The 13,097-nt window shown below is 48.3% G+C and overlaps 1 protein-coding gene across 4 annotated transcripts in view; it reads right to left on the bottom strand.

Moving 5' to 3' along the window:
• PRDM16 (PR/SET domain 16) overlaps nt 1-13,097 on the bottom strand; it is a 262,890-nt gene that overhangs the window by 167,789 nt on the left and 82,004 nt on the right. For 3 of the 4 annotated variants that reach the window (XM_064678374.1, XM_064678373.1, XM_064678372.1), the window contains exon 2: nt 215-564. The exons of the other annotated variant lie outside the window; for it this stretch is intronic. In XM_064678374.1, coding sequence (XP_064534444.1) covers nt 215-564 — 350 coding nt within the window. The remainder of the gene's footprint in view (nt 1-214; nt 565-13,097) is intronic. 4 annotated transcript variants of the gene reach the window in all.

The raw sequence follows: 13,097 nt of genomic DNA on the forward strand, positions 1-13,097 counted from the left end.
GCCAGAGCGGTTTTTGTAGCCCAAGAAGGGATCTTAAAGGGATTTCTGCTCATTTTAAACACTTCAGGTTATTGGGGGGGGTGAAATGACGGAGGGGAACGTGGCACTGGCAAAGTCACCGCGTCCGTCCCCGGGCCACCAGGCCCCAGTCCAGCCTCAGGAACACTTGGCAGAGAAGAGAAATGAATGTGGTGATCACATTCCACACGCTTACCTCCCATCCAAAGTTTGTTTCCTTTAATGTGCTCCTCTGTCCTGTCATATAGGGTCCAAATCTTTCCCCAACTTCAATCTTCTTTTTGGCCCAAATCCCTAGCCCTGCCCCCGGGATCGAAGATTCTCTGAGTTCAAAATCTGGTGGGATTGGAATGTCATCAGGAATGTAGACGGGAGCTTCATAAGGTGAGCCCTCCTTGGGAGTGAAGTCCTCACTGGTGGGGAAGGGTGACGGAGGTCCCACGGGAATGGGGGACATTATACTGTCCTCTGTCTCCTCCTCTGCGCTTTCGCCCGCGAGGAGATCGGGGTCGGTCTCGTACATATTATTTACAATCTCGCTGTCACCTAAAAGGGGAAACAGCAGAACAAAACACACTGAAATACTCGGGTGAACATCAGTTAATCTCTCCTCGGGAGGGAGTTTCCCCAGGCCGAGTTCCCACGCCTGGAGGGTAAAGAGCCAAACCTCCCTGGGAGAGCTCAGGTGGGGCTGAGGGAGAACACCCACCCTGCCTGCACGACTGGCAGTGCTGCTGGGGGCTGGCAGGGAGGGGAGTGCAGCCTGACATGTTCTATGGGATCAGCCTTCCAGGAGTGCTGCTCTCTCAGTTTTGGAGAAAGGGAAGAAAACACAGAAGGAGGCCGAGGTTCCCTTTAACCATTTACTGCTTTAACTGGCTCAGTGTATTTTTAGAGGGGAAGAAAAAATAGAGAAATCAAGCTAAAGCCAAGCTAAGTTTGGCAAGAGCTGTTTGCCTTGTATTTGGGGTTCTTGGGTTCAGTGTGTCCCACAACAGGAGCCGTGGCTGAGGTGACCTCCCAGCAAAGCCCCTCTGCAGGGGTAACAAAAGCATCAGCAGTTTGTTACCTCAGAATCCCAGAATGGTTTGGGTTGGAAGGGCCTTTAAAGATCATCTCCTTCATGTCCATGTCCTGCCATGGGCAGGGACACCTTCCACTAGCCCAGGTTGCTCCAAGCCCCATCCAACCTGGCCTTGGACACTCCCAGGGATGGGGCAGCCACAGCTCCTCTGGGCAACCTGTGCCAGGGCCTGCCCACCCTCCCAGGGAAGGATTTCCTCCTGATACCCAAGCTAAACCTACTCTCTGTCAGTGTGAAGCCATTCCCCCTTGTCCTGGAGTGAAAACACTGGACACAGAGGGTAAAAAAGTTTGGGGATTTTTCCAAGAGGAGTCAATTGCTAAGCAAGGACATTCATATGGAATGAAAATGAAGCTTTTTCATCCAAAAAGGAAAAAAGGGGGGGGAGCGAAACACGGGGAGGGGAAAAGAAAAACACATTTGTCATACAATACAAGTAGTTGAAGCATTTTTGGGAGCAGCTTTGCCATCTCTCAATTAAACATGAGGCAGCAGGACTGTGCACAGGAGCCCCCACTATGATAACAAGGCCAACAACCACCCCATTGTGGACCCTCCTGCTCGGGAGGGACTCCCACGGTGCACATTAATGACTGACCCCTGATGTCATCGGGGGGAGCAGCACCCAACAACACTCCCAGTTTTCACTGCAGCTCTGGCTGCCAAACAGGAACCATAGGGAAGAATAGCTGGAAAAGCATGGCTTGACTTAAGGTATATATAATTCATCCCTTCCATAACCTCAGAATGCACCTTCTGTCTGCGAGACACATCTCCTCCTTTGGTTTTTTTATGCCTAATAAAGATTTTCCTGAGTTCATGCCTAAGAAACCTGGTGGCAGACTTGACTAAAGAGGAGGATTTTGATTCCTTTGCCAACATTTTTTTGCTCCAGCTTTGGAGAAATACAGAGAACTGCCTGCTACAGCTTACATGGGTTTCCTCTGCTAGAAAGTGCAGCCCTCCCTACTCAAACATGTCGCCAGAGCTGAGCTTTCATGAGCATGAGACACTCCATCATCCTGAAAATACTTGTGGTTGCAGTAAATGTTTTCTCGCCCAGTATTAGCAAGTCAAATTATTTTCTCCTCTATGATTAGCCTCTTCTGCACTTAAGAAACAGGAATTCCAACTGAGTTGAAAAGCAAAACTAGGTTTACTGGAGCACGACCTGTGAAAATTTCCAGAGGATACAAGGAAAGTATAGAGACACCTCACTACTGAACACTGTAATTTCATTTCTTCTGAGGGACAGTCGGGGCAGTTCTGAATAAATTTCAATTTATTCTGAAGCTGAACCCACATCTGACCGACCTCTTATTTCAAGAGAAATCACAAAACACAGGGAACCTGTTCCTTCTGCTAAAGTCAGTGCCCAGGCACAGGGAACAGGCAGGAAATGACAGTGACAGAGAACATTTGTGGGTCACGATGGTTCTGACACCAGAGATCCCACGGGGCACCTGTGGGGGCAGAAGGACACCGAGGCAGGGGTGTGAATGTGGGAGCAGAAGGACACAGAGGCAGGGGTGTGAATGTTGGGTTTGTCCCCACAGCCCAACACTGAGATAACAGAGGCCATTTCCTCTCCTCCTGGCACTTGTTGCCTGGCAGGAGACGCGGATCCCCCCCGGTCACAACCTCCTTCCAGGGGGCTGGAGAGAGTGAGAAGGTCCCCCCTGAGCCTCCTTTTCCCCAAGCTGAACAATCCCAGCTCAAACACACAGGTGTGGTGGCTGATGTTCTCCACAGGTCCTGTTTATCCCAGGGATTTGGGGAAAATCCAGCAGCTGGGGTTCAGTTTTGATGACCGTTGGTTATTCTGCACTGCAGAACCTTCCAGACTGCCCTCACTGCCCCTGTGCTGTCTGTCACCCTCAGTGCCCCTCTCAGCTTTGGAACACAACTGGTTAAAAATAAAAAATGTGTTAAAGAAAGCAGGGAATGTCTTGTTTTTTGGGAACAACCCCCGGCTCTCCCGAGCTGCGCTGCCACGGAGAGCTGGACGTGGGACGTGGCCACTCCCTGGGGACAACCCCGCTGTCCTACAGCTGCCCCTCTGCCAGCAGCAGGGACTGCAGGGCTGGGGAGTGGCTGCTGATGTGAAAAGCGGGACAGAAATACAACTTGACCTTATTGTTACTGTCATGAAACTGAAATTAGTCCCTCAAAGCTCACCAGCAAAATGACTCGATAAAAAGGCCCATTGAAAGGTTGTTTCCACAGATAATCAGATATGGGCATATGCTGAAAATCTGTGTGACACCAATGAGGGTCTTGCAACAATGAGAGTGATGGTTTAGTGTTGGTGAGAGACCTCATGAATAATCTATTTAGCAGCTGTAATGAAAGGAAAAGAAAGTCTGATGTTAAAGGAAATTCGTGGTAGGTGGAATAATGTGTCAGAGTTTGGGTGGGTTTCTGGTATGTTTTGTATTTGGTTTAATAATAATAATAATAATAATAATAATAATAATAATAATAATAATAATAATAATAATAATAATAATAATAGTAATAATAGAGGTGTAGCTGGGAGATCACCTCAGCCACAGCTTCTGTTGTGGGACACACTGAACCCAAGAAACCCAAATAGCAGGTTGTTATTATTATTATTATTATTATTTAATCCTGCTAAGGAAATACCTACTTATCTGAGATTAATGAGCATTTGCTACACTCACAGACACTGCAAAGAGCATCTTCAACTTCTTCCCTGGGGACATTCCCAGAACAGACCAAGAATGAGTTTACCCTGGGCAGGCAATGCCTGATCACCAGCCCCATCTGCCTCGAGTTTCACTCACCTTGAAATAAATACAAAACTGGGCCTGATCCCACATTCCTGCTGCCCCTGGAGAGCAGTGGGAACACTGGGAGCAGGGAGAACACAAATATTCCCCCAGAATTGTGACTTTGTACCCAGGAGTGAAACCACACCAGGAGAGACCAACTGGGGCTTCTTCCTTAGGGAGTAACTGGGTGTTGAAAAGGGTTTTTTAATTCACCATCCAAACTTTGCAACTCCTTCCTAACTGGGAGTTAGACACACATACAGGTATGAAAACCTCAGTGTTGTCCAGAATTGTTTGTTATTGGGGCATTTTATCATACAAAATACCATCAGGAAAATACCCACTAGGCCAGGACTTCCCTGGGATTCGTTTCCGTTTTCCTGGCTCTACAGGAAGAGCAGGGGGTGACCCCAAACATCTTTGCCAACCCAAAGAGGGATGTTGCCACCACCTTTACAGCCCCATGGACGTCCTGAGGTTCCTGCACTGTGTGATTTTTCCTTTAGAAACATTCCCCAGGGAAGAAAACAAAACGGGCAAACAAAACTATTCCAGATATAATGTCTCTCTAGGAAAAAGATATGGAATATTTGAGCATTTGGAGCAATATATTGAGGGGCACTGAGCAACCTGGTCTAGTGGAAGGTGTGCCTGCTCATGGCAAGGGGTGGAAGGAGATGATCTTTAAGATCCCTCCAACCCAAACCATTCCATGATTCTGTATTTCACAGCTCCAGATAACAAGACCACTTATATTTTGAACTCTGGGGTGACAGGATTCTGCCCCTCTTTGCTGTGGACTCAGAATGTTTCACCACCAAATATAAAGTCATTTTTCCTGACCCATTTGCAGACCAGAGGAACTGGAAGGGATCACCAGCATCAGAGCCCAACTCAGCCACGAGCACAAATATTCACATTAATCAAGGATGTGCTTAACTACTGCCACCAGCCAATGGGCTTCATCACCCCAGGATATTATGCTGCTCACCATAACTTAATTCAGGTAAATTATAAGAAATACCTGCCCTCCCCCTGCCTTTTCCCACTGGGAATTCTGCAGGCTCCTCACTCCCACTCTGCCCTGGCCGGGGCGAGAGCTGCCAGCAGGACATGCCCAGAACTTGGCAGACACATCTCTAAGTCACAAAGGACACTGGAAAGCCCCAGAGAACACCCACCCCAAAGTGCCTCCGGCTCAGGATGATCCCAGTGATCAGGTTGCCACCTGATGGCCGCAGCTGAACTACAATAGAGAATCCCAGATCCAGCCCCTGCCGCCTGTTCAGGAATGGTTCCCAGTCACTGCTGGGGAAGGGGACCAGCTCCTGGGCAAGGCAGGGCTGCTACACGGGCACATTTCCCTCAAAGAAAAGAGGGGCTCCTATTTGTGACACACCAAAGACCTAAAACTCAGTGTCAGACCCTCTTGGAAGCTCTTCTGAAATGTTTGGGTTCCCTCCTGCCAGAAAGGGGGCAGATTAGTGACCAAGCAGGAGAGACACGAGTTATTGCTCTTTCATTAAGGATGGGGCTGAACCATTAAATGCTTTGTGGCCATAAAAAATGGTTTTTTCACCATCCATGGACAGCATCAATTTAATTAAAAAGGCTGTAAGGGAAGGATAATAAACAATAACTTATTTATAATAAACAATAACTTATTTATAATAAACAATAACTTATTTAAGACTCTCGAGCCCATCCCATAATTTCTTCCTTCCATTCACTGTAAAAACCTTTTGCCTCTAAGCTGTACTGGTACCTACAGGGTTTGCTGGTGGATACTGGTCTGAGAGCAACACATTCAGCACCCAAAGCAGAACCTGCCCATGGGAACCTCCCGGGCACCCTGGGGCCCAGGGCTCTGGGCAGTTCTTGGACTACCCAGGATGCTCTGACAGGTTTCCTGTACACCTCTAACTGCTGCAGGAGGGGAAGGAAATTCTGCTTTAAATGACCATTCAGAAATGGCTTTTTTCTCCTTCATTCACTCACAAAACCCCTTCATCTTCACAAGTTTTACAGTTGAAAAAAACTCCTGGGCAATGAATGCACAGGCAGGGAAGTGGTCACAAGTGGGAAGTGGTTTTGCCCCCGTGCCACGGTGCCAAAGGAATGTCACACCAGCTGCTTTTACCTTTGAGAAATGGGGCTGGGAACACAATCCTCTCTTTAATTTTTCAGTTTAATGGGCACTTCTGCTACAACTTGTTGTGGTTTTGCCTATTTTTCTGAACATATCCAGAGATACACAGCTTAAATAGTATTTTTCTTCCCTTTAGATTCCCCCTAAATCTTGGGCATTTAATGCCAGCTGACACTATCACATGAAGCACATTGGATCATTCCTCAGTGGAGTGAGCCCGGTGCTCCAGCCCCTGATGGCCAAGCTCCTGCAGCCCAGCAGCATCACCCTGCCAGCCCCAGGCACTCCCCCTCGCAGGGCTACTCCTGGAAACGTTTATTTACAATTGTCACTGAAATGAAGCCCGAAGGAGACACAAGTTTTAGCACATCCCTGTGGAACATTTCAGCCAAGCACCAGCTCTGGGCACTGCCAGCACAGGAACCTGCCCCGGGTGCTGCTGGGCTGGGGCTGCCACCCAAAGCGTTGGAGCACAAACTCCAGGGAACCTCCCTGGGTCTGTCTGCTGCAGAACTGCTGCAGAACCCATTAAAAACCAATTTAGTGCCGGGGAACACTCCGAGCTGCAGAGGCAGTGAGGGATGAGGCAGGAGGAGGAGGCAGGACAGACGAAAAGGAAGAGAACTGTGATAAAACCCAAACATTTCAAGCGCAGCCCCTTCCCCGTGTTTACTTTGTATATTCATTTTTCAAGTTTCACGTTCATGCTCTGTTTTGTCTGAGCTGGAACTGCACCTCTCGAAGCAGCTTCAAGTCCTTTTATTAAAAAGAAACAGAAAGCAGCTCCAAAGGAGCTGGAAGAGCAGATGACGACTGAGCACAGAGTTAATCGGGTGCATTTTTCAATAAACATTCTAAAAGCAGTTGCTTCAGAACTTGGCTGCAAGGAGAACAGGTATTAAGGATTTCAAGTGCCTTTGGTTTTAAGCAAAAAAAATCAAGTGTTTTCTTTTATTAAGGGATTTCTGCTGGCAGAAATGAAGAATAAAGCTTGAAACAGTATTGCAGTGTGTTCCTTAATACGCATTTTCCTCTAGTAAAACCAGCAGGGAAAGTGTCCAAATTACTCTGCACTAAATGCCAGTATTATATTTCCAGTAAAAGTCTAGTTCAACCAGGGATCAAAAATATTTCCACATAAGATCCTTTTAGAATCAAACTCTTCAGAGAATGTTGTTGTTGTCTGTAACTACGTTTCACCTGATCTCTGTATCCACTGTTTTGTTTTATATTTGAGTTCAAATTGACATTTCTACAGACTGTGCCACAGTAAAATATTAATTCAACGCATGTTTGAATGCAGAGATAAAGTAGGTTTTTAGGGGGGAAAAAAAAAAAGCTGTACTATCCTATTATTAAAGCCACTGGAAAAAATAGTAGCCTTTGGGATTTCTGTCTCTGAACTATTTCCAAGATAAAAGGTCCAACGAAGCGTCACGAGACACGTACAGTGTATTACCAGAGTGGGAACAAACATTTACGAGGGATCTACGGAAATAACACAACAGGAGAAAATTCTGGGAAGGAAGAGAGGAAAGCCCGAAGAAAGGCTCCACTTTGCGCAGAAAAACCATCGCTGCTTTTCAGCAGTTTGCTCATTTCTGCTACAAAACCCCCTCCCCACGAGGGGAGAGCAGAAACCGCTCCGGTCCCGCAGAAATTTCTGCGCAAAAGTGGAACTTTGAAAAGCGGCTGCGAGAGAAACCCTGGGCCGGGAGCAATGTCACCCTGCTCCAACAAATAAATCAATGCAGCTCTCCAAAAACTAACAACCCACGCTGGAGATTTCTCTCAGTCCTGGATGTCAAAGCCCGGAGCGAGAATAAAGCGTTTGTGAGCCTCCAAAAGGAGCCCTCGCAATTGGAATTCACGGCTCTGCCAAGCGCAGGCTTTGGGGCTGTTGTCACCGTCTCATTGTCATTCCGCTCACTGTGGGTTCCCCAGGGTCCAGAACAGGAGTCCTGGCATTATTAACACGGCAGATTAATAGCAGCAGGGAGAGACATTCTCACAAACACGCTAAATATTAATATTAATCGATAACAATTTCCAGTTCCCGACGTGAGGCGGACAAACACTCCCCGGGCCTGGAGGAGAGGAGGGAGGGCAGAGCAGGGAAAGGGACACTGTCCACAGACTCTGGGAATAAAAGGGAATCAGTGAATCAATGCAGGACAGAGGACGGAGCCGTGAGGTGGGTGTCAAAAGCACAGCTCTATTTTCAGAGGCACACAGGCACATTTTAACGCCACAATATAAAAGTTGGATTTTCCATCCCCGGCCAAAAAAATTCCAGGGAAGCTCACCAATTATATATCGCAGGAGAAACAGCAGAGCTCTGCTAAAACAGGGGAAAAAAATCCTTCATACTATTTCTACCATCCTGAGGAAGGCTGTGCTCTGCAAACTGTATTTTCCTCAACACTCAGAGAACTACACGGATATTTTTTAAATTCAGATATGCCCAGATTTAGCAGATTTCCACAGTTGTACTTCAAGCTATTTTGTACAAACTATCCCTTCATTTTAAATAAAAAAAAAAAATTTGTAAAACTTGTTGCATTTTTTCCAGTGGATTAGCCTGATTCTTTAAATTCAGTATTTGAAAGCCTTTATCAGTATCTCACACTCTTTTTAATTACAAACAGCAGAAACAGAACACACAGTGCTTGCTGTCAGCCAAGGAGGCTCCCAAACAATCCACCCCACAACGCCTGCGTTGGTTAAACCAAATCAGACCATGGCAGCTCGAGATGTCTCAGCAGAGCACAAACCCCACCCAGCCCCTGAGTCCCCTCGAGCCGTGGGGACCAGAGGGGTTTTTATTCACAGACACATTTTTGCTGTCGCCCCAAACTCCAGTTTGATCCCAGAATGTTTCTGCCAGCCCTGAACCCGAGGGGAAGATCTGTGTGAAAGCCCCTCTTTGCACAGAAGGGGCTGCCTGAGTTCTGCCCCAACCAGCCACACAAAGGGCTGGCAGACACCCAGGGCACTTTTCTCTCTGGGGGCTCCACACAACCGGCACACGGGGACAGCAGAGGGGCAGCAGGGACAGCAGAGCTGCTCAGCAGGGTGGGGATGGGGGACACAGCTCTGCACCACTCTGGGACCAGCCCTGGGGGTGGCTCTGCCCCGGGGGACACCGAGAGCCCTCGGGCTGAGCTGCCCCAGGTGGTGCAGGAGGAGTCTGAGGCTCAGCTCAGCCCCTGGGGCTGCTGTGGGCTCCTGTCCTGCTGCCCAGGGGTGGCATCACAGGGGGGATGGCATCACAGGGGGGATGGCATCACAGGGGGGATGGCATCACAGGGGGGATGGCTCTCATTCAGGTGGGCACATCTCCCCCTGCCCGGGGGCACAGCTTTGCTTTACCTGTGCCAGGAAGGGCCCTGGCTTTGGCTCCTGAGTTTCTACTCACAACCCTCAACTTCTCTTCTTTGGAAAGTGTGGTTTGGCCACGATCCCACGGCCCAAGCCATGGTTCAGAACAGACAGGGCTCTGCAGAGAGGGATCTCAGTTGGACTCCAATGGGTTGCCTCCCAGAAGGGTGTTAGCACCTATGGATTCAGTTCTGAAGCCCATGGAATACTGTGGGGTTTCACAGCCAGCCTCTGACTGGCTTTGGGTCTCATGTCAGAGCTTCCACACGTCCCCAGCCACCCCCAGAGCCCACCAAGCCTGCTGGTGGCCCTGACACCACACTGGGGGTCACAACCAGTTGTGTTTTCTCAGTGTCCTGGGCATCTTCTGAGCACCTTGAGAGCTTTGTGACCCCACTGTCAGTCCTTTCTTTGTGAAGCAGGAACTACCAACTGCTTTTTCTGAGCAGGAGTTGCCCATCCATGGATGATGCAGCTTTGTGAAGGGAAAAACACCACAGCAGCAACTGAACCTCAAACGTGCCCCTGACCTTGGGGGCTGAGACACCTCTAACTGCATCCATCCAGTTCCATCCATCCAGTCAACTGCCAGCTCAGGTTTAACCTGTCCCATTCCAAACATGTAAATAAGGAAAATTCAGCAAGGACTGACTTAGAGATCTACCAAACATTTCTCACCACTGGGCTGAGCAGTGAGGTCAGTGATATTATAGGATCAAAAATGAACTCCTTTGCTGGGCCAAACACCTTTCCTCTGACCACCAGTGCTCTTGTGATTGCAGAAATATTTAAATACTGTGAAAAAAAAAACAGTACGAAACAACTGTTTTTTAATGCTGTTCTCTGCAGAGATCTCTCTTTCTCCTGTCCCTACCCCTGTTTCAATGGATGTTTGCACTGGGAGCACCTCTGCAGAGCTGCTGTTTGGGGCACTTTTTCCCTGATCACACAAATACTCTTTTCTCTTTAAGCAGAAGGAAAGTGCCTGACAAAGAACTGAGCCTATGTTTAATCCCAGTGCTTTTTTCCACCGAGGTCTATTTACAAGTCATTTCTGATGGAGAAAGTGCTCCCAGACTTTGCCTGCAGAACGTAGCACAGGAGTGAGGGGACACTCAGCAAATGCCAGTGGGATGTGACCCTCCATGTAATCCTCCCCCAGCAGTGGGTGAACAAACACTGCTGCTCCCGGGGGTTTCCTGAGGGAATCTCGTCGTCCCCAGTGGGAGTTTGCCCAGTGCCAGAGAACTCCACGGGAGTTTGGAGCCATTCAGCTCCCAGTCACACCACAATATTCCCCTGGCTGGGCTCAGCAGATCCATTAACATTCATTTTAAGCCGATTTCATCAGATTCACTTTTAAGGCAGGACCCGGGAAGCTGTGGAAGGAAGCAGGAGGGTTTGGGGTGTTTGCAGGACACATCCAGGACAGCTACACCATCCTGCTTCCCTGCCCTCTTCCCAGAGCAGTCCTGGGTGTTGCACCCACCACCTGGCCCTATTTAAAGCTACTACATTATTCTAAAAGGATTATTTATACTAAAAACACTCCCGGGACTACTGTATTTGTATTTCAGGGCCGCTGCATCCCCTATTTCCTCACTGCTCTAATATGGCCCCGGGCAGAGCGGCTGAAATGACTTGCGATGCCACTGTAATTTTTATCAAGGCTTGTTCCTGGTAAAAAGCCTCTTTGTTTCAAAGAAATGTGATTTGGCCTTTTTCCTCCTCTGCTCTATTCCTTGGTTAATATACCACTTCCACTTGCCCTGGGGCTAAGAAAGGTATTCCATGGAATTGGTCAAATCTCACTGTTTTTCTTCTAAATCACAACTGGCTTTTTTTCCTCGACCCTTGCTAAGCACTATCTAAGCTGACAGTCTGAACTGGAGATTTTATTTGTGCCTTAACTCTTCAACTCCTGGATTTTAGCAGTCACATGGGCACGTTAAGGAGATGCATGTCAGGGCTGGTCAATCTGCTCCTGCAAAGGAGTGACAGTGATTAAGGGCAAGGCAGGAGGAGAAGCTCTGGCTCGTGTTATTTACTATACAAGGCAGATTTGGCCACCTCTGAAAAGGTATATTCAGCCAGGTATTCATTTACTACAAATCTGAACATATCAGTGGATTTTCACATAAGTTACTAAGTTGAAATTTAGGGTTTTCACATTCTTTTCAGGAGACAGGCGTTTAGTTTCTTATCTACCATAAAGAATTTGGTTTTAAACACAGTAATGCTTAACCCAGATTTGGGATTGCTTAATCAAGTTTTAATTTATTCTGTCTCATTGACAAATAGGGTGGATTTTCCTATGAAATATATGCCAGGCCCAGTGTTCAAGTGCACTAATCAAACACCCTTGGAAAGCAGAAGCTGCAGCAGGATGCTGTTTGGTGATCCCCAGGAGGTGCTGCCCCCTGGTTCTGTGAGCCAGCTGCTCTGGAAATCACCCCCCTAAAGCAACCACCTCACTGAGGGGACCCAGCACTTCCCATGGGCACAGGCAGAACCAAAAGTCATCATGGAACCAACCCAAACTCTGGTGTGCTCACCCGTGGGCTGCAGGGAGCAGGGAATCGAGCACCAGCTCGGGCTGGAGCATCCCCAGATTCTCCTGCCCCCATCAAGGACTCTGCCTTGGCCAGGCCAGTTCTTCCTCTCCCACCCATTCTCCAGCCTGGCCTCAAACCCACCAGGCACAGGACCCACCCATTCTCCCACGGGACCACTCCCTGCCCAGGCTTGGTGTCAACCTGACTCCTGGAGCAGCTGGAGGCTGAACTGGGCAAGGAAAGGACAGCAGGGCAGAAACCAGCCAGCCCTGGGGGAGCACAGAGGTGGCTTTGCCAAAGTTCTGTGCCCAGGAGCGCCCAGGGCACTCTGGATACATCCTTGAAAGAATGAAGGGAGGGATCCTCTACCTACCAATATGAAATATTCATCCCCACTGCACCAGACCAGACCTCCCGATGCAAACACAGACACAAACTCCCCGAAAGCCTCCGTGCACCTGAGCGCAAACAAAAGCCCCACCAACGCTTGCCACAGCCCATCACAACCGTAATAAAGATGTTTATAGTTTTAACCATCAAATAAAGTGCTTAATTCCACCGAGCTTGTCCCCTCCACTCAGTCACTCTCCACGGCTTCATTTAGCGGGCCAGCGGTAAAAAAAAATTCATTAATTTTTATTAACAGGGAGAGCCATTTGTTCCCTGTGACAATATTTGACTTGTCGAAATGATTTTCACCTCTGCCATGAGGTGCTCGCTCCCCACATACATCACCCGATTACTCCGGGAGCGGCCAGAGTTGCAGTCATTAGCCAGTGAATTAACGACAATCCTCAGCGCTATTAATCACGCTGACAAAAGCGCTGGCTCGCTGCTGACCCGAGCACGGCTCTGGGACACGAGCACAGGGAAGGAGAGCACAGCCACGGGGCCAGGCAAGAAAGGAATTTTTTTTTTTCCCCGTTTTTTTTTTTTTTCTTTTTTCTTTTTTTTTTGGTTTTTTTTTTTTTTTTTGTGTGAGCTGCTGAGGCAGGAGAAAAAGAGAGAGAGAGGAACGAAACAGTGATGGTGGAGCAGAGACTAAAGGCAGTTGAGGTCTGCAAGGTAAGGTTTGGGGAGAGCACCTATCACTGGTCCTGCCGTGCCCCCTGCAA

This window comes from Pseudopipra pipra, chromosome 22, assembly GCF_036250125.1.
Source record: "Pseudopipra pipra isolate bDixPip1 chromosome 22, bDixPip1.hap1, whole genome shotgun sequence".
NCBI lineage: Eukaryota > Metazoa > Chordata > Aves > Passeriformes > Pipridae > Pseudopipra > Pseudopipra pipra.